The 21,037-nt window shown below is 48.9% G+C and overlaps 9 protein-coding genes across 9 annotated transcripts; 4 read left to right on the top strand and 5 right to left on the bottom strand.

The window, feature by feature from the left end:
* Window positions 1–135: 135 nt before the first annotated feature.
* BDV27DRAFT_152082 (non-ribosomal peptide synthetase) lies at window positions 136–3,243 on the bottom strand (the record flags this gene model as incomplete). Its single annotated transcript, XM_032071487.1, has 1 exon — window positions 136–3,243. The coding sequence occupies one exon, from the start codon at window positions 3,241–3,243 to the stop codon at window positions 136–138; it is 3,108 nt and encodes a 1,035-aa protein (XP_031933569.1).
* Window positions 3,244–3,580: 337 nt separating this feature from the next.
* BDV27DRAFT_61745 (NmrA/HSCARG family protein) lies at window positions 3,581–5,228 on the top strand. The gene is made up of 3 exons (XM_032077108.1): window positions 3,581–4,171; window positions 4,227–4,380; window positions 4,440–5,228. Exons 1-3 carry the CDS (start codon window positions 3,917–3,919, stop codon window positions 5,033–5,035), a joined length of 1,005 nt encoding a protein of 334 aa, XP_031933570.1. The 5' UTR covers window positions 3,581–3,916; the 3' UTR covers window positions 5,036–5,228.
* Window positions 5,229–6,533: 1,305 nt separating this feature from the next.
* On the bottom strand, window positions 6,534–8,378 carry BDV27DRAFT_169038 (cytochrome P450; the record flags this gene model as incomplete). Its single annotated transcript, XM_032074930.1, has 4 exons — window positions 6,534–6,778; window positions 6,830–7,296; window positions 7,373–8,092; window positions 8,154–8,378. 4 exons carry the CDS (start codon window positions 8,376–8,378, stop codon window positions 6,607–6,609), a joined length of 1,584 nt encoding a protein of 527 aa, XP_031933571.1. The 3' UTR covers window positions 6,534–6,606.
* A 697-nt stretch (window positions 8,379–9,075) lies between these two features.
* On the top strand, window positions 9,076–10,828 carry BDV27DRAFT_140409 (cytochrome P450; the record flags this gene model as incomplete). Its single annotated transcript, XM_032069650.1, has 4 exons — window positions 9,076–9,279; window positions 9,346–10,050; window positions 10,110–10,588; window positions 10,666–10,828. The coding sequence occupies 4 exons, from the start codon at window positions 9,076–9,078 to the stop codon at window positions 10,826–10,828; spliced, it is 1,551 nt and encodes a 516-aa protein (XP_031933572.1).
* Window positions 10,829–11,223: 395 nt separating this feature from the next.
* On the bottom strand, window positions 11,224–12,833 carry BDV27DRAFT_152086 (major facilitator superfamily domain-containing protein; the record flags this gene model as incomplete). Its single annotated transcript, XM_032071488.1, has 3 exons — window positions 11,224–12,144; window positions 12,211–12,582; window positions 12,642–12,833. 3 exons carry the CDS (start codon window positions 12,831–12,833, stop codon window positions 11,224–11,226), a joined length of 1,485 nt encoding a protein of 494 aa, XP_031933573.1.
* Window positions 12,834–13,565: 732 nt separating this feature from the next.
* BDV27DRAFT_119483 (MoaD/ThiS family protein) lies at window positions 13,566–14,080 on the bottom strand. Its single transcript, XM_032064875.1, has 2 exons — window positions 14,061–14,080; window positions 13,566–14,002 (listed from the first exon to the last, which is right to left on the bottom strand). Exon 2 carries the CDS (start codon window positions 13,939–13,941, stop codon window positions 13,621–13,623), a length of 321 nt encoding a protein of 106 aa, XP_031933574.1. The 5' UTR covers window positions 13,942–14,002; window positions 14,061–14,080; the 3' UTR covers window positions 13,566–13,620.
* Window positions 14,081–14,688: 608 nt separating this feature from the next.
* On the bottom strand, window positions 14,689–16,974 carry BDV27DRAFT_152088 (bifunctional molybdopterin adenylyltransferase MobB/molybdopterin molybdotransferase MoeA family protein; the record flags this gene model as incomplete). Its single annotated transcript, XM_032071489.1, has 4 exons — window positions 14,689–16,457; window positions 16,514–16,551; window positions 16,606–16,646; window positions 16,705–16,974. The coding sequence occupies 4 exons, from the start codon at window positions 16,972–16,974 to the stop codon at window positions 14,689–14,691; spliced, it is 2,118 nt and encodes a 705-aa protein (XP_031933575.1).
* Window positions 16,975–17,772: 798 nt separating this feature from the next.
* On the top strand, window positions 17,773–18,357 carry BDV27DRAFT_152089 (molybdopterin synthase catalytic subunit; the record flags this gene model as incomplete). The annotated part of the gene is made up of 1 exon (XM_032071490.1): window positions 17,773–18,357. The coding sequence occupies one exon, from the start codon at window positions 17,773–17,775 to the stop codon at window positions 18,355–18,357; it is 585 nt and encodes a 194-aa protein (XP_031933576.1).
* Window positions 18,358–19,256: 899 nt separating this feature from the next.
* On the top strand, window positions 19,257–21,034 carry BDV27DRAFT_119487 (histidine phosphatase superfamily). The gene has a single exon (XM_032064876.1). It carries the CDS (start codon window positions 19,390–19,392, stop codon window positions 20,818–20,820), a length of 1,431 nt encoding a protein of 476 aa, XP_031933577.1. The 5' UTR covers window positions 19,257–19,389; the 3' UTR covers window positions 20,821–21,034.
* Window positions 21,035–21,037: the final 3 nt, after the last annotated feature.

Genomic DNA, 21,037 nt, shown 5'->3' on the forward strand with positions numbered 1-21,037 from the left:
CCCCCCCAAACCCAAATATAATCGGCCCGTTGCAAGCATACCCCCGAGATCAGCATCTATACAATCTTCGGCAACGAAAGCAATAGTGTTGTGGATGAAGGTTAGCATGTGTCTTAACTGTCCGTGCCATTCAATTTAATTTTCCTCTTTCGGACACATTGGCTGATTTTGCAGGTAACGGATATATTTTTGCATCAAGTCAGAATCTAACACGGGAAACTTGAGACCGCCGGGGTAGCTCTCGAGCACTTGTCTGGTGTTGGTAGTGTCATACACGGGCATGTTCTCGTACAGTTCCCACCGAGTGAGTCCCTGGTATAGCTTTTCCGTCAACATGGGTTGTAATGGCCGAAGCCGTTCCGGGGACTGTCTGTCCAACTCCTGGACCCACTGCTGGTAGCTTACACCGCGCACGGAAGAACCGCCTCCCTCGGCCAAGGAGCCAACTAACTCCATGGAGTCATTCATATCCAATGACAGGTCTCGGTTTGGAGGCACAATATGGTAGACCCGGCCTATAGCGGTAGTGGTTGACGAGGCGATATGCAGGATAACAGCGTTGACATAGTCCACGGGTACGAATTCTTTCCTTTGGTTCGGAAGAAGAGGATAGGATCCCATCTCTTCGCATGCAATGATCAACCGGCTGAGAAAGTCATCGGGATTACAAGCACCCGTCTGGCTATGTCCTGTAATAAAGCCGGGTCGATATACCACGATGGGGAACCCGTTATCCATCAGACGTTGCAACATGTTCTCCACCACCCACTGGCTTTGAGCATATCCGTGGTCATAAGGAAGGGCTTCTAAGTGTCGCGGAAGAGGTTCATTTTCCATAACGGTCCGTGTGCCAGTAATGAATCCCGTTGGGCCGAAACAAGAGATACTGGAAACATAGTGCAACGCCTTGGAGCGGCCAGCACATGCCAGGCGCAGAACATTAACCGTGCCCTGGACATTCGCAGGACGATGCAATGAATAAGGCTGGGTGTAGTTAACTCGGGCGCCGAGGTGGAAAATAACGCTAGCCCAGTGGGCAATTTCCTCAAACCTATCCGGCCCCAGTCCAAGATACCTGTCTTCTAGGGTACCGCAGAGGGGCAACAGCTTATAACGAAACCCGTTCTCCCATAGATTATATTTTGCCAGAGCATTTTGCAAACGTCTAAGGCCAGTTGCGGGGTCCACAGCCCGTACCAAACATCCGACTTGATGCACGTTCGGCTGACGCAGTAGATCGGCGAGTAAGAAGGAGCCTACATAACCGGTAGCCCCGGTTAAGAACACCCGTCCCTCGGTGTCACGGCACCAATCGACCGGAGGGCCCGACAGAGGAACTAGGTTGTCTGCAAGCTTGCTATCTTCAAGCCACATGTGCCTTTCTGACTCCTTGCAAAAGCTTTCCTGGGTACCCAGTATGCGTTCTTCAATTATGCCAGCCAGTCCGATGAGGCTGCTATTATCATAGAGAGTCAGAAGAGACACCTGAACCTCAAAGGACTTCTGAATTCGACTGATAAGCAAGGAAGCTTGCATGGACGTAGCACCAAGAAGGAAGAAATCGGCATTGTCATTGGAAGGGGGAACAGGTACACCCAATATGCTGGCCCACAGATTGGCAAGTTTCCCGCGAATGCTGTTTTGATTGTCAATATCGATATGCTGTTCGGCCCATCGGTTGCGGAATAGCTGCTCGAGGTATTTTCGGTCAACCTTGGCATGGCTATTGACGGGCATTTTGGAGATGAGCTCAATTTTGGGGACCATGTAGTCCGGCAGGACAGCTTTCAGCATATCCACGGCACTCAGGACTGCGTGAGGCTTGGTTCCAGAGAGGGCAACTGCAAAGGCAACCAGGATCGAACCTGCCCCTTCGGAGCCAGCTTCAACCTTCAACGCTACTGCCTCAGAAAATTGCCCAGTTTTCATAATCGCAGACTCGACTGCTTCGAGCTCAATCCGAAACCCGCGAACTTTGACTTGATGGTCCCGTCTCCCAACGTACTCAATTTGGCCATTTGTCACCCGTCGGCGTACAATATCCCCTGTTCGGTAGAACCGCTCACAGTCGCTGCCTTCAATAGCCACAAAGGAAGCTCTGTTCTTGTCGGGCAGGTTGATGTATCCTGGTGAGACACCTGCCCCACCGATAAGCAATTCGCCCTCGTGCCCATCCGGCACTGGTTGACCAGCTTCGTCACAAATATAAGCTATAGTGCGTCCGATTGGCTTTCCAATACTGACCCCTCCAGCTTGGACATCGGCGATGGTCACTCTGTGTGCAAGGCAAAATATACAGCACTCAGTCGGGCCATACGCGTTGATAAGCTCTGTTGGTGGCCCTGCTTGGAAAACAGTCTCGATAGCGGAAATGTTGGCGGCTTCACCTCCGATGAAACACAACCGCAACTTCTCGAATGCACGAGGGTATACCGACGCCGCTAAATTGAGAATGGCGGTGGTAGTAGCCATCACTGTAATTCTCTGTCGATCTATATAAGCTGCAAGGGCTTCTAGATCGAGCAGGGTAATCTTGCTCACAACTACAATGCAAGCTCCGCGTAACAGTGGTGCCCAGAGATCAAAAAGGGAGACATCAAAGCTTGAGTTATTGACATGGGCCACTCTATCGGTGGGGTACAGAGGCTCGAACGGTGCATGGAAAACTACCTGCAGAATAGAGCGTGCCGCAATTTGAACGGCCTTGGGTTCACTGGTAGTACCAGACGTATGTATGATGTGGGTGCGATGCTCTAAGGTAGTCTGCATGGGCTCTTCATTGTCCCAGACATACGTGCTCTTGGTGAACGACGCGCTTGATTCATCGACAGCTAAGAGGTGGAATGGTAGATCTCGATGCTGGTTGGCCCTGTCGACGAGGATATATCTTGCCTGTAATCTGTCCAGTCGACCCTTGATCTGCAGGTCAGGCAGGGTTGGATCCATGGGAACACAAGTACCCGCTGCATACAGGATAGCCATTTGAGCAACGGCATCTAATATTCCATGTTGCACGACAACACCAACAGGCTCTTCTAAATGCAGATTCCCCCGTCGGAGCTCTCGGGCGAGCACTGCAGCCCGCACATGTAGGTCCTGATACGTCAAGCTGGTATCACCATCAACAACAGCAACAGTAGAAGGGTTGAGCAAAACGTGATCGAAGAATTGCTGGGCAAGGCCCTTTCCCTGGCGTACAGCCAGGTCATACTCTTCCTCATGAGTCAAAACTTGAGAAGGCATCGAAGGCGTCTGTTTTAGGTTGGTAATAGAATGTTCTATTGACAGGCAGAGAAGGGAGTTGTTTTGAGCCAACAAGTAGCCCTGGAAGGAGCTGTTTATATACACCGTCCAGTGCTTTGCCACATTTTACATTAAATGCCTTGTCAAAATTGTCAGCAGTACACCATTACGGCATGATGAACCGAGAGAAGGCCCTTTGCGCAAGGAGTCCAATCCAACAGGCCGCCCAGTAAGACATTATCCTGGATTGAAGATGTCTCACATCTGCATGGGAAACCGCTGTATCGCGTTATGTATGGTCTGTAAGTGGTGTGGGAAACACTGCAAGCCAATGGCGAAGGGCTATGAAATGTGGAAGCCGACGATTCATGCAGGTAAGGGTGTGGTGTCAACTTAATTACATGATGACACGAGCTGCCCCCTGGGGTCCAACTGAGATGGCCCGGGATGTGATTAACGCAGCTCGATTGATGCCACAGTTCACTGAGTAATGGTGTTGCCTGCTGCTAGTAACGCGGATTATAGGGTTGGCAGATATCTATAAAGGCAAGCCCAGACGCGCAAGTTCGCATTCCGGAAACCAGCCCAGTCTGCTTTTCTCATTCATCATATCTACCTATTCCTTACAAGGCTTTGTCTACTCAATACAGTGACTCCCTGACACCGTTTCATCATGAGCTCAGATCGTAAGCTCATCACCATCTTCGGGGGTACAGGCAAGCAAGGTGGTTCCGTGGCTCATTCGCTGCTTCAAAGTCCGGACTTTAGAGTACGTGTAATTACTCGAAACCCCCAGTCCGATGCCAGCCGAAAGCTTGCTGCTCTCGGTGCCGAGATTGTTCACGGGGATGGTTTTCGGGGCGACGAGATGCTGTCAGCATTTAGCGGCTCTTGGGGAGCATTTGTCAATATCAACTCTGATGACAAGGTGTGTATTTCTCATGATACCTCGGCAAACCCAAGCTGTTAACGGACGTATTAAGGTCTTTGCCACTGAGGGTGGGCCAACGGAGTTCGACTTGGGCAAGATAATCGTTGATTCTGCTGTTCAGGATGGCGTGAAACATCTCGTATTCAGTTCTGGTCCTCCTTGCACAGAGATGACAAATGGTCAAGTGCGAATGAAGGCGATGGACAGTAAGTCTTCCTTCATCGCAGGATTACTGACCGGAAGGATACGACTAACTCCCGGATAGTGAAGAACAAGATTGAGCAATACGCAAGGTCCCTTGGCTCCTTCGAGACTTTCACCCCTATTGGCGCCGGATGGTTTCTAGAGAACTTCCTTGGCAAAGAGGTAGCTCCAGTCTTCGGAGGATTTCCCTATTTTACTGATGACGAAGGATACCTTACTTTCAAAGTCCCTTATTGGGGAGGAGATGAACACGTTCCATGGTTAAGCATCTCGGACGACTTCGGAGATATCGTCCATGGTATTTTTCTGGATCCTAGTCGATGGAACGGTCACTTCGTTCACGGTATCAGCGATATTCGCAGTTTTGAACAAGTTGTCGCGGATTTCACCGCGGTTACAGGACATAAGGCGCGGTTTCAGCCTATATTACCGACGTGGGAGGCCTTTGATACGCATGGAATCCAGGAACTAGAGGATGTGAAACTCATGTTTGGCTTCACACAGTTGACAGGTGGCCGATACTTCGGGCCGGACGACACAGAGATCGATACCGCCAGGCAATTGAAGCAAACCACGGCGTTGAACTTGGGTCGACCGGAAGGCCAACATAAGTTGACTTCTGCGCGTGACTGGTTTGCTGCAAGATTTGCAAAATAAGTTTTTGCTCTCCGTGATCTCTGGACTTCTTGCTTGGGATTCCGTAACGGGCTGGAAATGAGGCCCGAGCCACCAAGCCGTGACTTGTATTGAATGATTATGGCAAATTGTGATGTTGACCTCTATGGGGAAAACCCTATATACAGTAAGAGATTGCGTATCATTGCCATGCGCCTTAATACAGAACTCTATGTAAATATCGGTATACTGTAAGCCCAGTTTCATTTGGCCTATCCTGTCATTATGGATCAGGCCCACCAAAACCAGTAGTTGGATTTCAGCCTCTAAGATTCAATGCGTCATGCTAAGTCCATATTGGGACCTAATCGGGATAAACCAAGAAGTAGTATGGCCATGATCTATCGCATACGTATAGTCAGATTTGCTAGTTTTTCATCCGTCTGCATGTAATACGAACGGAATATTAGTAGGACCCGTACAGATCGCTCGGAACCGAGAGCGCCAAAGGTCCAGAAGCGCTTGTATTCATAGCATCTCTGTGGTCCTATTGGAGGATATGAACCCCGAGTCTTACAGGGAGCTATATCCTCCCATCACCTAAGGCCACCGTTAGGCTATATGTTACAGCTGGAGGTCCCGCCGTCATGCATCCTCTCACATAGACCCACAGAATAAGCATTGATCCGCAGTTAGTGTTCCTTACTGTGATTGTGGATGCATTAGTGGCAGTGTTATATCGCCTTTTCCCTGTCCTTTCTATACTCACACTGAATTGAGTTCTTCCATTGGTGATAATCTGAGGCGTTGGCCTCGGTATTGTCTACCAAGTGAGGTCCCTTGTGGAACATAACACATTAGATCTCATGGTTACAATGCTTTGTATTACGGCTGTCTCTCGCACAAACTGGAATACGGGACCGATTGGAGAACTGACTGTTTATTCCGGCTTCAATCGGAAAGTCATTGCGGTTAGCATATTCCGGTTCATGGATACCGTGTGGTACATCGGCTGCCGATCATATTGAGATCCAGCCAGCCGACTTACTATTGTACCACCCGACATGTGTGATTGAGTGATAAATACTGCCATATCAATGTTCTGGTCTTAAGATACTGCACATAGTTTAGAGATCACGTATGAAGTGGACCTTGTGATTGTATTCACATGGTTGGGCCATGGGGCAAGCATATCTTGGTCGGAGGGTTCTCTCTCAAAAAGTATAGATTACGTGAAAGAATCTAGAGAGTACCGTTACATTGCCCAGCGGTTGAAAGTCTAAGAACCCGGGCTAAGACGAGAAATCATAAAGCTGACCCTGAGACATTGTATAGGGTAGGCCTACACGGATACGAATATGCGCTGTAACCATCACTACTGCTGTGTGATGGAGGCTTTACCTGTAGCCTCTTGAGAGGCGTTACCTAGTGCATGATCATACAATACAGAGAAACCCTGGTATTTCTCTTTTTTCTAAACCTATCGGAAGCTAAGTAGATACACTGTAGTTATGAAAGCTGGGTTGCCAAACTATATGAAGTTGTCTATGCCTTGCCCCTTGCTTGCTCGTGCAAACCACCGCATTCCTGTCCGCTTATCCAATAGTGCTGCACTACTGGCTTTCTGCTATCCTCTTGATCTTGATTATGTGGGATAGGTGGGGTATGTTGAGATCTGCAAACTTGATATTGTCCGGGCGTTTGTCCAGCGGCCGTATGTCATAGTTCAGGAGGATGTAGGCAATGACGATCTTCATAATCTGGAATGAAAACCATCGCCCGGGGCTGAAGCACGATTAGTGTAGCCAAAGTGGAAGAGTCACTTCAATTACTTACCAGGCGTGTCGACCATAGCCGAAAGTAAGATACTTCTCATTTGTCAAAGGCAACAACGGTGCCTTGTCGCCTCCAGACTCAGCCAGCTTAGGAACGAAACGGAATGGCTTGTAGGTCTGTGCATCATCGTAAAAGTCTTCGTCTCTCTGGATGTTCCCGGATAAAACACACAGCCAAGTCCCTACAGGGACCTTCTGTCCGTCAGGTAGCACAACACCCCTGCGACGTACAACCTGGCGATGGAGGGATCTCGGGGATAACGAATTCATCCTAAGACTCTCCCGAATTGCGCTATCAATATGATGCAATCCATGTGACACGGGTTTACCAGACTTCCTGCTTGAAGCGAATACCGTCTTTGCTTCCTCACGGATGGTATGGAGATAAGCGTGATCGGACGCGAAGCTAAGCAGATCAAGAAGTACATTTGTGCATGTCGTCCAGAGATTATCCGTTGGTAACAGAACCTGTACATAATCAGTTTAAGATCTTGGAATACGACGGTGTGGATTAGAATGTCACTAGGTCGTATGAACTACTTACCAGAATTCCAAGCCATGTCACCATTTCGTTGGGGCTGACCGACTTCGGCCCAACCCCGGAAAGCACGCCATTTGACATCCAGGTAATCAGGTTTCCTGGCCCGTCTTCTGGTAAATCCTCCTTCGTCCCCCCGTTCGCTTTCCGCCGCTCCATCCGTTCCTTGAATAGCGGGGACAGGTAAGATCGGACCCGAAGGACATAGTAGTAAACCGGCAAACCTGCGAGCAGGGCTGTAGCCTGTCTGAGGGGCCAAGGTGTAAGCTGGGCTGCGAATACCATGGCAGTCCCCAAAGAGCGGGCATATCCTTTCACGTATCTCATATACGTGGTTTCTCGGCACAGAGGAAGTCCCACATACACGCGCTGCGTCGTCTGATACATGATCCTTTCGAAAGCCTGAACCATATTCATTTCTTTCCACGTGTCGGCCGCGCTGACAAGCTGATCCATGATGTGCTGCACTTCTTCCAAGATATCCTTCTCTGTCTGTGTGACGTTCCGAGTAAGATCATTCTGGAGGACTTTGGAGAATGAGTGCAGAGCTGATACATCGAACAGTGGCCAGATATACCCCAGAGCGTCAGCATCGTCTCTGGCCTTGGCATGTGAGAGGATATCCTCTGGTTGGGTGGCTAGCCAGCGAACATGTTCCGGAGGTAGGATAACCTGAGGGCGAAAGTTGATATTCAGCATTGCAAATGACTGTCCCTTTTTGGAATGCTGTACACCCGATGATGTTAGCATAAACCTTCTCATACGTGGAAAGGTTAACTGTACGCACCAGGTCGTATCCCTTTGTCGATGTTTTCGTTCCGGCGGTGATCTCATTCACGCATGCTCGAAGCGCTGATAACGGTCCCTTTACTTTGATAGGCGATTTCATGGATGTTGGCAATCTCGCGTAAGCAATCCACGGAGATAGTAGAAGAAAGCACACAGCGACGCAGAATACTGCTAAGGCCGATTTGAAACCCGCACTGACGCTGGTATACTCGTCGCCAATCATTGTGGATGCTATGGGAGGATATACATGAGTTGCCTGTCTATGGTATGGCATTGAGCCGCCTTAATACCACTAACCCACACTTTTAAATCCAATAAATGTAATATTTCATGGTACAATTGAATTGGTAACGAGTGCAGGTTATCTGGAGGCCTGGTGGAATGTAGCCGCGTTCTCGTGCTGACTTCAGTCATACGAACACCCTCTCCCTTCACCCATCAGTTAGTCCCTCATTCACTTTTCCTTGTCTTTCGGCCAGGTGGATGCATAGCATTGGGCTTAAGCCATTGTATCAGTGCATTACCAACGCTCTGTCGTCATTGGACGCCTATCATTACACTGCAGGTTCGTATTTGATAATTTCTGGCCAAGCCCGGATCCAAGGGAGACCACAGGGTCTCATCTCTACCGTAGTAATGGATAGCATATGATTGCACTTGAATTTGGTTTTGTACTCCTGAGCGCCCCATTTGGAATTTAGTTTCCGGTGGCTCTGGTGAACGTGTCAGCTTACTTCAACCTTAGCTGTTCAATAGCAAAATGTGCCATACGGCAGATTATTCTCTCCGTTGTCAGATCCTTTCTTCGAGGAAGGTATCTAACGCATGCCCATGTCTTTGTACATCATTCGTTGATAGCACAAATGCTCTATCGAGGTTGAAAACCCCATCCGTCCACAGTTAGAATGCAGATCGCAGATATGGCAACCAGCTTAACAGGGCAGATTCTAGTCGCCTCCCTTTGTCTGCTGCTTTTCGTTCTGCTATGTCCTTGGTTTGGATATCTCTGGTTGCCATCATCTATGCGATGGTGGCCATCAATTCCTCGTGGCCCTTTCTCTGCTCTTAGGTTAAGCCTCAAGGAATACAGTGGGTCCAGATCCAGTGAGGATGGCTATAGAGAGGTATGGCACTTGTTAAGCAGTTTTCTAATGTACATGCTAACGTGTCATCCTTGTGCTTGACTCTAGTTCTCCAAAAAAGCAGAACCATTCGCAATCTGCAACCCGAGCTTCTATCCGCAAGTCCTGCTACCACCAGAACAAATCCCATGGCTCCTAAGCCAACCAGAAACCATCTTGTCCCACGAAAAAGCCAATGAAGATGTCCACGCCCTTCCATTCCTCGCCCCGGCATTCGACAATTACGACCATCTCGAACTGATCAGAGCCGTCCGGAACGATCTTACCCGAAATATTGCAAATACCGAAGATGTATTTCTAGATGAACTGAGATATATCACCGATGAAGTGCTCGGCCATCCTGGCGCCAGTGCATGGCAAGAGGTTAATCTCACTGCAGCTTTAGACAGGATTATATTTGGGATATGTCTGCGGCTCTTCATCGGAGTCTCGCTTTGCAGAAATCCGAAATTTGTCTACTATGTTAAGATCTTTACGCGTGTCACGGGGGCCATGATGCTTTTCGTGTCTCAATTAGTCCCCTGGCCGCTTAAACCCGTTGTTGGTATTGTTGCTGGTCTTCCTATCTATTATTACTGGGTACGTCTTATTATTTATCTGTATCCGACATTCAAGGAACGCATACAATGCCTCAGAATCAAGAAAGAGACTCCGCCAGCAGATATGGTTACATGGATGGTTGATCTGGCCATGAGCCAGAACCCGACGCGGAGAGTACATATCAGCGCTTTGATAGTTCGACTTGCCCTTATTGTGAGTGAATGCCTCTACTAGGAATTTATTTCTCACTATACCATAAAAATGGCACTTAGCTCACTTATCCACAGGTATTCCTCCCCGTCGACGTCCTCATAGCAATGACAGAAAACTTCTTCCTCGACCTCCTAAGCTCCGATCCAGACCGCAGATATTACAATATCCTCCGTCAAGAAGCCGAAGCCGCATTTACAAACCGGGATAAAACCCAACCCATCTCACAGTCAATGCCTCACATGGAAAGCACCATTCGCGAAAGTCTCCGCCTGAGTCCCCTATCCGATCGCATGCTTTCTCGACGAGTCGTCCAAAAAGGAGGCATCACACTGCCCGACGGGCAATTCCTATCTCGTGGGACCTGGCTCGCTGTAGCAGCGGTTGGTGTTCATCGTGATGAGCAGACCTATGAGGATCCAGACGAATATCGGCCTTTCCGGTTCCTTTCTATAGATAATGACACCCAGGAATCGAAGGCTATGTTGGTTCCTGTGACAAGTGAAAAGTTCTTGGCTTTTGGTCATGGGCGGCATTCTTGGTAAGTTGTCTATCCTATCTGGTCTATTGACTTGATACTTTGTTTGTTGAAGGATGATGGTCTGCTGACTTGTGTAGCCCTGGTCGGTGGTTTGCGGCTCATGCGATGAAACTTATTATTGGTTATATATTGGTGAATTATGATATTGAGCCGTTGGATAAGAGACCGGTGAATTCCGTTGTTGGTCAGACTATTATTCCTCAATTAGATGTCACGATTCGGGTGCGCCGGAGGGAGTAGTGTGGTAGTTGAGGTTGGAATATGGGTTGTTGGAGACTTTATTGGATATATCGGGGGTATAGCCTCAGGTTGATCTGTTAGATAGTGTCTCTTGGGTCGCGTGTGTCACTTGGAGACTGGATATATTCTCTGGCAATTTAGTTTAGCTTCTAAAAAGTTTGCAAGGACGATGGTGTCTTCATTACATCAAGGTATATGACAAACATAAAGTGCTATCTCTCTCTCTCTCTTTCTCTCTTTAATCTAGCGGGTATAATATTACTCATTATTTCCGTGAAGGACTTGTTGACGTGGTGGATATACTACATCCACCGTCCCAAAAGACATCGAACCATAGCCCACACCATGCCCTAGTATCAACACCAATACCTCGAGAAACAGTGGCACAAACCCTCTCAAGCTTTCTCCATCGGAAAGCCATTCTCAGCCAAAAACTCACTCAACTCCCGATCCTCCTCCTCCAAGTTCAACTCACTACTCTCCGGCAGAAACCAATACACAATCATCCCAAGAATAGCAACACCACCCGCCAGGTAGAAGGTCGACTGTTTGCCCGCCCTCTCCTGCAACGGCGTGAAACACTGCGTCCCAACCGCAGCACCAGTTCTTCCAAACGCCGTCGCAATACTGTACCCCATTCCACGCATCGCGGTGGGGAATGACTCTGTTGAGATCAACCCGATCGTGGCACCAGGTCCCATGTGACCTAAGGCTTGTAGTAGACCATACAGAACCACGAATGCGGGCATGTTCTTTGATAGATGGGGGAATGTGCCGCCAATGATGAATCCGAGAATCATGTATCCGGCGAATCCTAGTATACCGGTGTATCGGCGTCCGATTGCGTTGGTTAACCAGGCGCCTACGATCACGCCCGGTACGGGGAGGGCGCCGAGGATGACCTGCCAGATTGCGGTGGTGCGGATATTGTGGTCCTTGACGAGGGAGTTGATGATGGTGCTGGACATGATGCTGTTGGGGAAGTTGATAAAGTCGTAAAGGAAGAAGGCGAGGGATGTCGTGAAGAGACGCCATTTATAGCGTTTCAGTAGGAGCAGGTAGAACTTTAGGGGACGTTTCTGGTGTTTGAAGTTTGAGTAGTGGAATAATGTCGAGTCGGTCATGAAGAAACGCAGGATCATGATTATTACTGGTAGAATGGTGGCAATCGAGTATAAGGCGTGGAAGGTGACTGGGAGGTTTTCATTGCTGGCGATGAGGCAGATGAGGTAGACGATCATCTGGATGGGCGCAGCGGAGGTCGCCATTAACGTCGTGAAGGAGACGAATAGTGGTCCTCGGTATTTTCTTTTGAACTAGTCAATTGTTTGTTAGTTGATCAGTCCCATAAATAAGTGAAGGTAACTTGGTCTCTGCCTTACATCGTCTGATTCCTCGATTCCGGCTGCTGCACTTGGGGGATACTCGCCGCCAACGCCGAAACCAGCGATACCTCGCACAATCACAAAGTACCAGAGCATGTTGTGCGTCGGATGTACTTGGAGGGCAAGTGTAGACATCAGTGTTCCGATCGCGACGAGGCCAGAGGTGAATAGTAACCCGGCTCGTCGTGAAAACATGTCCGATGTGTATCCTAGGGCGAGGACACCCAAGATAGCACCGATTAAGAGGGAATTGCTAATACGCGTCTGCATCTCAGAGGGATATCCATTCGTGCCTAGTAGCTTTTTGAAGATGACATTGGTAGGATTGGCAAGACTGTTTTGGAATCCATCGCTGAAATTGGCGATGTACTTGAATGAATTATCAGCTATCGCTCTATGCATCTCCCGCCAAGTATATTCCGACTCACACAGCTGACGATGGTCAAATTACTTTGTAATCTCGTGGGGCGATAGGAATCCCGTCTGCTGGGGTCGGGAGAATTATCATAGACGAGTGTACTCTCTTTGACAGTGGTTTGCGTTGCCTCATGCTCCTTTCCTGTCTCCACGGGCGCATCGGCCCTGGCGTCTGCCATTCCACTCTCTGGATCGTAAGTCATGGTGAATGATGACCGACGAACTCCTGCACACCGTGACCCGAGCTCAAGGCAGTCCAGATTATTTAATAGCCGTACGGTGAGCACGACGCTGATCGAGATTTAAATCATTTCCGACCTGCAACTACTAAAGGCTTTGGTCTCGGGCGGTCTCCGGACTAGGGCTACGAACCCCACCGACGACAAGAAGCCGTGCAATCAAGCAATTCAACAAGAAGTCGGGTCCACAGACATGGTGGCGGTTAAGCTCTTCCTTGGCTGGCCAGTACATGATTTAACCATTCGAGTTTTGTTCCGTATGAGTACGCCGTGTAGTCGCTATTGTAACCATTGTTGTCGTGAGCTAGTGAAGAAAGTTGTATACGGTGTACAACCTAAGTTGATGGGAAGGGGTTTTGCCCTGCAACACCTTTCCCTTCTTGCGAGGGAAGGAAAGGAAAAAAAAAAAAAAAAAAAAAAAAGAGCTTTCGGGCTACCCCGATAAGACAACTGCCAATCACTCAGCTAGATAAAATTAAATGGCCTACGGTTACTATAACCGGCCGGTGGAGTCAACGCTCGGGCCGAAGACCGGGACGGCTTTTGCTCTCTTGCATACATGCCTCATGGATTTTGTGGCATACGTTGGTCTAGATTGAGTATGTAAGGGTCGACTGAGCTGATTGACGATAGCTCTCGGTTGTAAAGTCGCTAGTGCTGCATATGCACGCAATATAATTCAAGAAGTGAAGCTTGCTGTCGCAAGAAAACGGTCATATTTCTGTCATATCTGCAGTAAGCCGAGTACAGGCTACCCCGAACTAACAGGAGGAATAATAGCCACTTCATCACCGTCCTTGATAATTACCAAGGCCCTGCTTTGCCCATCTTGGGCGGCTTCCATATCGCGGAGCTTCACTTTCTCCTCCTCCACATCCACGTATTCCAAATTAACACTAACCCCACAACTCGTTAAAACCTTTGCTCCAATCCCAGGGTATTTGGACTCCAAGACCTCGAACAATTTACCCAACGGAAGTGGTGCGGGCAGAGACTCTGATTGTCGGTTCGTATAGCTCGATGCGCTGGCGAAGTAATGAACCTGGAACGTCCCGGTCGGAGCTTGGGCCATGGTTGCAGAATGTATTTCTTCGCGGGTTCTCTCTCCTATTTCGTAGCTCAAAGTTCTTACTCTTAAAATAGTTAGCAAAATAAGTTATATTATTTTATTGACGTTGGGGATATTGTTACCAAAGCTGCGTGGGATCAACAATAATCTTATCTCTCAGTGGCAGAAACGTGCAAATCCATTATTCAACCACTGGGTATTAGCAAATCACCCGGTTTTATCTCCGCGGGCTCTGATTGCACCTCCGAGGAAGATGGTTTTAGTCTGCAAAGCACAGACCCTAAGGAGGCAGCTAAGATTGCTAAGTGTGTGTTCTAAGTGGAGTCGTTCTAATTTGGCGCCGTTTCCGTCTTGGGCAATACTATGGAGCGAATCATTGCTGCGTCGTATTGAACTTGCTTGGAGTTTTCAGGTGGCTTGACCCTGCAAACCCTGATGATGTGGGCGAATAATAGTAGAAACATTATTTCTTCTCGTCATAATGTATACAGATACTTGTATTGGTAGCTTGAGTGCCTTTCATTTGGAAGTTGATTTATTTTGCCAAGTTCGTGGCTGCGATTTAGGTTGACGCGAACCAATCCTCCAGAGCTTGGCTTCATCTTGATATAACGCCAAGCATAATATAGGGTACGTATTAATATAGATTCTTCAGGGCTGAGTAAACAATGGGTGAACGGGGCAGCGATCGTCTTTGTGGCACCGTAATATTGCACAGAATTTATAAACCCATCGATAATCTGGACATCATTATACCCCCGACCGAATGGGACCCATAATCAAGGCATCCACCAGCGTGCCCTTCTCAATAAACCCTTGTCCAGGTTTCAATACCAAAAGAGCATTCGCTGACGCAAGATTTCCTACCCTCGAGCTCCGCTGTCCTGTAGCACTAACCCCCGTGCTGCAAGCATACAATAGTCCATCTGCTTGAGATGCCCTGACAATAGCGCAGTGATATTCCGTGCGCTCGCGGTTCAATGCCAACTGATGCATCAGGGTCACAGTCACGACAGGAAGTCCTGGTGTCGGGCCGGACCCTGAGGAAAGTATTCCCTGACCCATCCCCATAAGTTTGTGCAGACAGGGTAGCACGAACAGGTGCAAGCTGACCAACGCCGAGGCTGGGTTTCCAGGTAATGAGAAGATGAGTTTCTTTCCCCATGTGTTTGGTGCATCGTCTGTTTGGGAGCGTGACCGCTTGACGGGGATGCTGGCAAAGGTAGTTGGCTTCCCGGGCTTCATGGAGACTCGGCCAAAATGTACCGTGCCCCCAAGGGAACGCTCGATGGTCGGCTTGAGGAGGTCTAATTCACCCATCGAGACACCACCTGTCGTAATGATCACATCAATACTATTTTCCTCCCTCTCGATTGCATTACGTAGCCGCTCTTCGAGCTCTCCTGCAGGTGTATCAGGAGCGATTCCCAAGTCGACAGTTGGAAAGCCCCAAGACGAGAGACAAGAAAGGAGGGAAAGCCGATTAGAATCACGGATTTGGCCACCGTGAAGCCTCCGGGGGTCATCGTGTGGGACTAATTCATCTCCGGTGCTCATGACACCAACACAAGGCTTTTTATAGATTTTGACTGTGCTTGTCCCGGTTGCTGCGAGAAGGCCAATTTCACCTCCAACGGGTGTGACGATATATCCCTTTCGAAGGATCCTCGAACCCAGTTCAATGTCGCTACCGGGCTGTCGTACGTTCTCGTTTGGCTTGATATCATCCGTTAAAATCTCCACCGTGGCCTCTTCGGTACCATCTGGTGTGGAGGAATGCAGAACGGTGTCTTCAACCATAACCACCGCATTTGCGTTTGGAGGCAGAGGTGCACCGGTAGTAATGCGCGAAATGGTGCCTCGTTCCAATGGGGGAGCGGTATCACTGGCATTAGCGTGCGCGATGGAGGCGACAGGAAAGATCCCCTTAGTCCCTTTACTAGTCGAACTTATATCTTTTTCGGTTGAGTCGGGAGCGATCACTGCATATCCATCAACAGTACTAGCTCGATAGGCCGGCACAGCCTCTGCGGCGTAGACATCCTCAGCGATTACTGATCCAACCAGCGCAGGTGTCATCGGGGCCTCCACCACCACAGGATCAGGTGTATGGTGACTGATGCGCCAGAGAGCTTCATCCACTGACAACATTGGATAAGGCGATAGGCGATTCCGGCGGCTTGGTCCCTCGTTCGTGTCATTTGACTTTGCTGTCTTATTTCCACAATGGCGGGAATGCCCACAGTCACTGTGTCCCAGTTGCGGTCGATGGTTATCGGTGTCCGCCGCGGTGCTGCTTTCTTGGTTGTTTCCCGAGGAGACGCCGGCTTCTGCTTCTAATTTCCACATGCCGCCAGCGTGAAGAACTCTGGAGTTTGCACCGACTGCTTGGACGCAGGCATGAGGGAGAAGTTTTACAATGGCTGCGAGGTTTTCTTTTGCCCCCTTCGGCGACCCGGGGAGAGTGACTATCACTGTCCCATTCCGGACTCCTGCGACGGGTCGAGACATCATCGCGACTGCATTCAATATTAGTCCTATTTCTAACAGGAGAAACAATCAAGTTTAACCATACATGGCGTGACTTTCAACGAGGCATCCAGCATTCCATGCCTTGTTACAGCGAGTCAGCGACAACCGCCAAATAAATTCCGAGCGCAAACATACACAAGTCCAGGAGCATGGCGATGAAGAAGAGGAGTTACAGCCTGCGTAGCAGAGTATCAGATCTGAAGCAATAAGAACATTATCAGGGATTTAACTAACCTCTGGCGTATTATCTCGAGTCGTAAACCCCGTGCCACCACTCAGGAGGACTAGGTTAACGGCGTCTTGTCCGTCTGTCCAGTTACATATGCTCGTTTGTATATCGAGTACATTATCGGGAACTATACTGGCAAACGGTGTTTTCCAAGGACTCTGGTCTGTAGCTAGTAATAAGGGTGTTAGGGCATCGACAACCCTGTCCGTCGATGGATCCTGAGATGCAGTGTCTGATACGATTAGTATCGCAGGTTGTAATGCTCTATCTGCCATGGTTGATATAGTAGATAGCTGGAAGTCAAGTACAAAGATTCAGATAATGATGGAGAATTATTAAGAGAAAGTAGTCATTCTCTACTGAAATAGCAAGGATATCTCGGATTGTCTAGGCTACACATTGTTTTGTCAGCCCATGCTTCCTGTTCTATAATTACAAAGCCTCCTTGGTCTTAATGCAGTGGAGAGTTCAACGCCCAAGATGCCCCACTGATATCCAGCTTTCTTCTGTCGGCGTGCGTCTATCACAATCACTCTGTTTGGTTTAAGGGCATAGGCCATGAAACGGGAGATCAACAAGGCACGAAATGCAACCTCATTGACGTCCAATTGTTACAGCATCTTCCGGATTATAAACGACCTTTTACCGCGAAATCTCCGATGCCTGAAAGAAAAATATTCAAAGCGATCATCTCCGAGTGCATTAGTGTGCAAGAATTTCGTCGTAGTCAAGTTTAGTTGCATTACAACTCATTTTCTATAATTGGTCGATTAGTTGTTCCCAAAACAGCCTAGGGCGGGGGGGTGTTGCTGCCCCACTCTTTTAGTAGTTCGAACCCTACTTGGCAGATACGATCTCGAACAATTGCCCCTCTTCAGCTTTGCTAAGAGATCCACTGTCATGGGCGGTTTATCTTACCAAGTTCTGGGTTGGTTTGTGACAGATAGGTAGCTCTGCGAGGTCCAAAGGTGTGTACTTCAGGCTGTTAAGACCATAATCATAGCATCACGGACTTTTGCACTTGGATATATATCTTCACCACATTAGACTACTATTCCTACTACACTCTCAAGATGGGCGTCTCAACAGAAACAAGTAGAGATTCATATGCTTCGGTACCTTCCGAAACCAAAGACTCAACCCCCGCTCACCTTGACCGGTCTACATTTCCACGCACAGTCTCCCTACCAGACGAGAGAATTCACATCGAATTGACATACGATCCCCTCAGTGCAGATACAGCATTATCCTACACCAATTCCCCCGCAGCAGGCGCAAATGTGTTCTTCCTAGGGACAACGCGAAACACATTCGACGGTCGTGCCGTCGCTCAACTCAGTTATACATCCTACCCACCACTGGCATTAAGGACCCTGACAGAGATCGCACGACAAAGCAAAGAAAAACATGGGCTTATCGCTGTGAGCATCTCCCATCGGCTAGGGACGGTGGCTGTCGGGGAGGCGTCAATTTTAATTGCTGTGAGCTCGGGGCACAGACGTGCGGCTTGGAGAGCCGGCGAGGAGATCCTGGATGAGTGCAAGGCAAAGGCGGAGATCTGGAAACGGGAGGAGTTCGTGGGTAGCAAACCGGAAGACGGGGAATGGAGGGCAAATAAAGATTGGGATGGGGAGGGAAATTTAGTCTCACATCAATAATGACTATTGTTTACGGATGACGGGCATTTAAGATTAGAGTACAAACTCAGCAGTGTCAGTTGATCTTGTCATACGAATAAACTCAGCTGTCACTCAATGAAATGTGGGTTTGTCCGCAATTCTGTTTATATCTCCAATCCAAAAATGCCATTGTATGGCAGTGGACCACCTGATCAGTCTTGAGATTGATATGGGCAAAGATGTAGTAGTGCAGATTAATGATATATCTTCGCTCAACGGATAAAATCGAAAAAGGAGTGCAATTCGTGAATATGCAAGCATCTAATTATGCCGGTGGCAAGATTGCCCTCGACGTCATATGTATGGGCACCGCAGCGAGCTTAATGAGGAGCCATACTGCATCTGGACCCTTGATATAAGGGTAAGTCGTTCGTATCCTGTGACTAGTCCATTTTACTAGCTCTATACCTACCTAGAAGGGTCCAAGTGCGCCTTCAACTGCAACATAAAGCAGATCACAAATGCCAAGTCAATTAGGTAGTCAATGATGTTTGGTGTACTGCACGAGTGAATTATTGGTCAGTTAGAGTTGCCAAAAACGGTCAATATGGGCATTTCGACCAGTCATATTAAGTTAAGCTTTTCTTTCATAGTTTAACCCACGGTAGGTGGGATACTAGACCTTCGCTCCAAGTCTTGCATTGAGTTCACCAATTGCCCGGAACAGAGCGGGTGGCCGGCGAGGCGCCGCCTGCTTCCTTCTCTAGAGACATTGCCAAGGAGTCTAGGCTTGGCAACAATTTCTGTTATGCACCAGGTATAACGTCTAGAACTGCTACTGGTGTACAAGGGCAAAATAGTCTTCGGCCATATGGCTAGTGACATATTGCTCCACGGACGGGGTCGTTAATATGCCCGTATAGGTGCGGGGTACTCCTTCAGGGTCTTCGTAGTAACAGTAGCGTCCCGCGTGCAGTAACCCTGGCAAATATATAATGAACACCTTTTTCCCATGACTTAGAGAACGAGTTAGGGATCAATTATTTCCAGGATTGACATTCTTTCTGCAAAATGCGTACTTCATCGCGAGACTACCTCGTGCTGGCCATGCTGGCCATGCCCCAGGCTCACTTAGCGTCTGCGGAGAGAGTTCTGGGTGCCTACATCTTTGCCCGTCATGGAGATCGTACCCCTAAAATACTGGGCAACACCCAGCTTACGGACCTGGGATATAATGAGGTGTTCATGACCGGCAGCTACTATCACAACCGGTACATCGATTCGAACTCTTCCCTTCAAATTGAAGGCATCAGCACAGATGTCGTCAATCTCAAGCAGCTCAGTGCAGCCGCACCATCTGACGCTGTGCTGCAGAACTCGGCAACCGGCTTCCTGCAGGGTGTTTACCCTCCAGTCGGAGCAACTGCAAGCCAGCAATTGGCCAACGGGTCTACGGTTGACGCACCATTAAATGGCTACCAGCTGATCCCACTCTCGCTCACCACCACCGGAACAAACAGCGAAGACAACACATGGCTTCAGGACACCACCAAGTGCCAGAAGGCTAAGGTCAGCAGCAACAGCTACTACAGCTCGTCACTGTACAAGGATCTTCTAGCGTCCACTCAAGATTTCTACACATCACTCACGCCCATTCTGAAGAGCGAGTTCTCCGACGATGACATCAGCTTCAAGAACGCTTATGCCATCTACGACTTCCTCAATGTCGCAAGGATTCACAATTCCAGCACCGAGAACATGCCCACAGACGCCCAATTCCACCAGCTACTGACCCTGGCCAATATCGAGCAGTACAACCTAGCCTACAATTCGAGTGAGACAGTCCGCGCAATTGCTGGTGCCCAGCTCGCCGGCGAGATGCTCGACGCTCTGACCGAGACGATTAGCACTCAGGGCAAATCCAAGCTGAACATCCAATTCGGCTCCTATGGAACTTTCCTCTCCTATTTCGGTCTTGCCCAGCTCCCTAAGGCTGACTCCGACTTCAGCGGTATCCCTGACTACGCCTCTTCAATGGCATGGGAGCTGATCACCGACTCCACAAGCGGATTCCCCGACCCAGCCGACATCTCCGTCCGCTTTGTCTTCCACAACGGTACCATCACCGGCTCCGATGAGCCCACCGAGTTCGCTCTCTATGGCCAGTCGAGCGCCACCATCCCTTGGTCGGAATTCGAGAAGCAGACCAAGAGCATCGCCGTCATGTCTACGGCCGAATGGTGCAGCGCGTGCGGTAACAGCGATGGAAAGTGTGCTAACCCTTCTTCTGACTCTGCCGGTGCTGAATCAACCGAGAAGAAGAGTAACGAGGTCTCTAGACCCGTTGCCGGTGTTATTGGGGCTATGGTTACCCTTGCAGTTATTCTGGGCTTGGAGGCGGCGTTCTTCTTGCTCGGTGGCTTTACCATTGCCAAGAGAAGAAAGGCTGCCGGGAGTATCTCGTCTGATGCTACTGAAACTAAATTTGTTGAGCATAGTTAATTGTGTTAATCATGGCAGATGGTTTGGGTTGTGAGATTTGGTATTTTGTAGGGTGACAGGTCATTGTTTATAAATGTGGGTGAGGGTTATGCAGAAACAGGCTCTCTGAGTGTACGTCTTTATGAGGGATATGTTATGAAGTCGATGAAGCGATGTATCGTTGGGTATTTATTTAAATGATTGTTAGCCGAATTACTGCTTTCGCATCGTGACTACG

The sequence above is a fragment of the Aspergillus caelatus genome, assembly GCF_009193585.1.
Source record: "Aspergillus caelatus strain CBS 763.97 unplaced genomic scaffold BDV27scaffold_3, whole genome shotgun sequence".
Lineage (NCBI taxonomy): Eukaryota > Fungi > Ascomycota > Eurotiomycetes > Eurotiales > Aspergillaceae > Aspergillus > Aspergillus caelatus.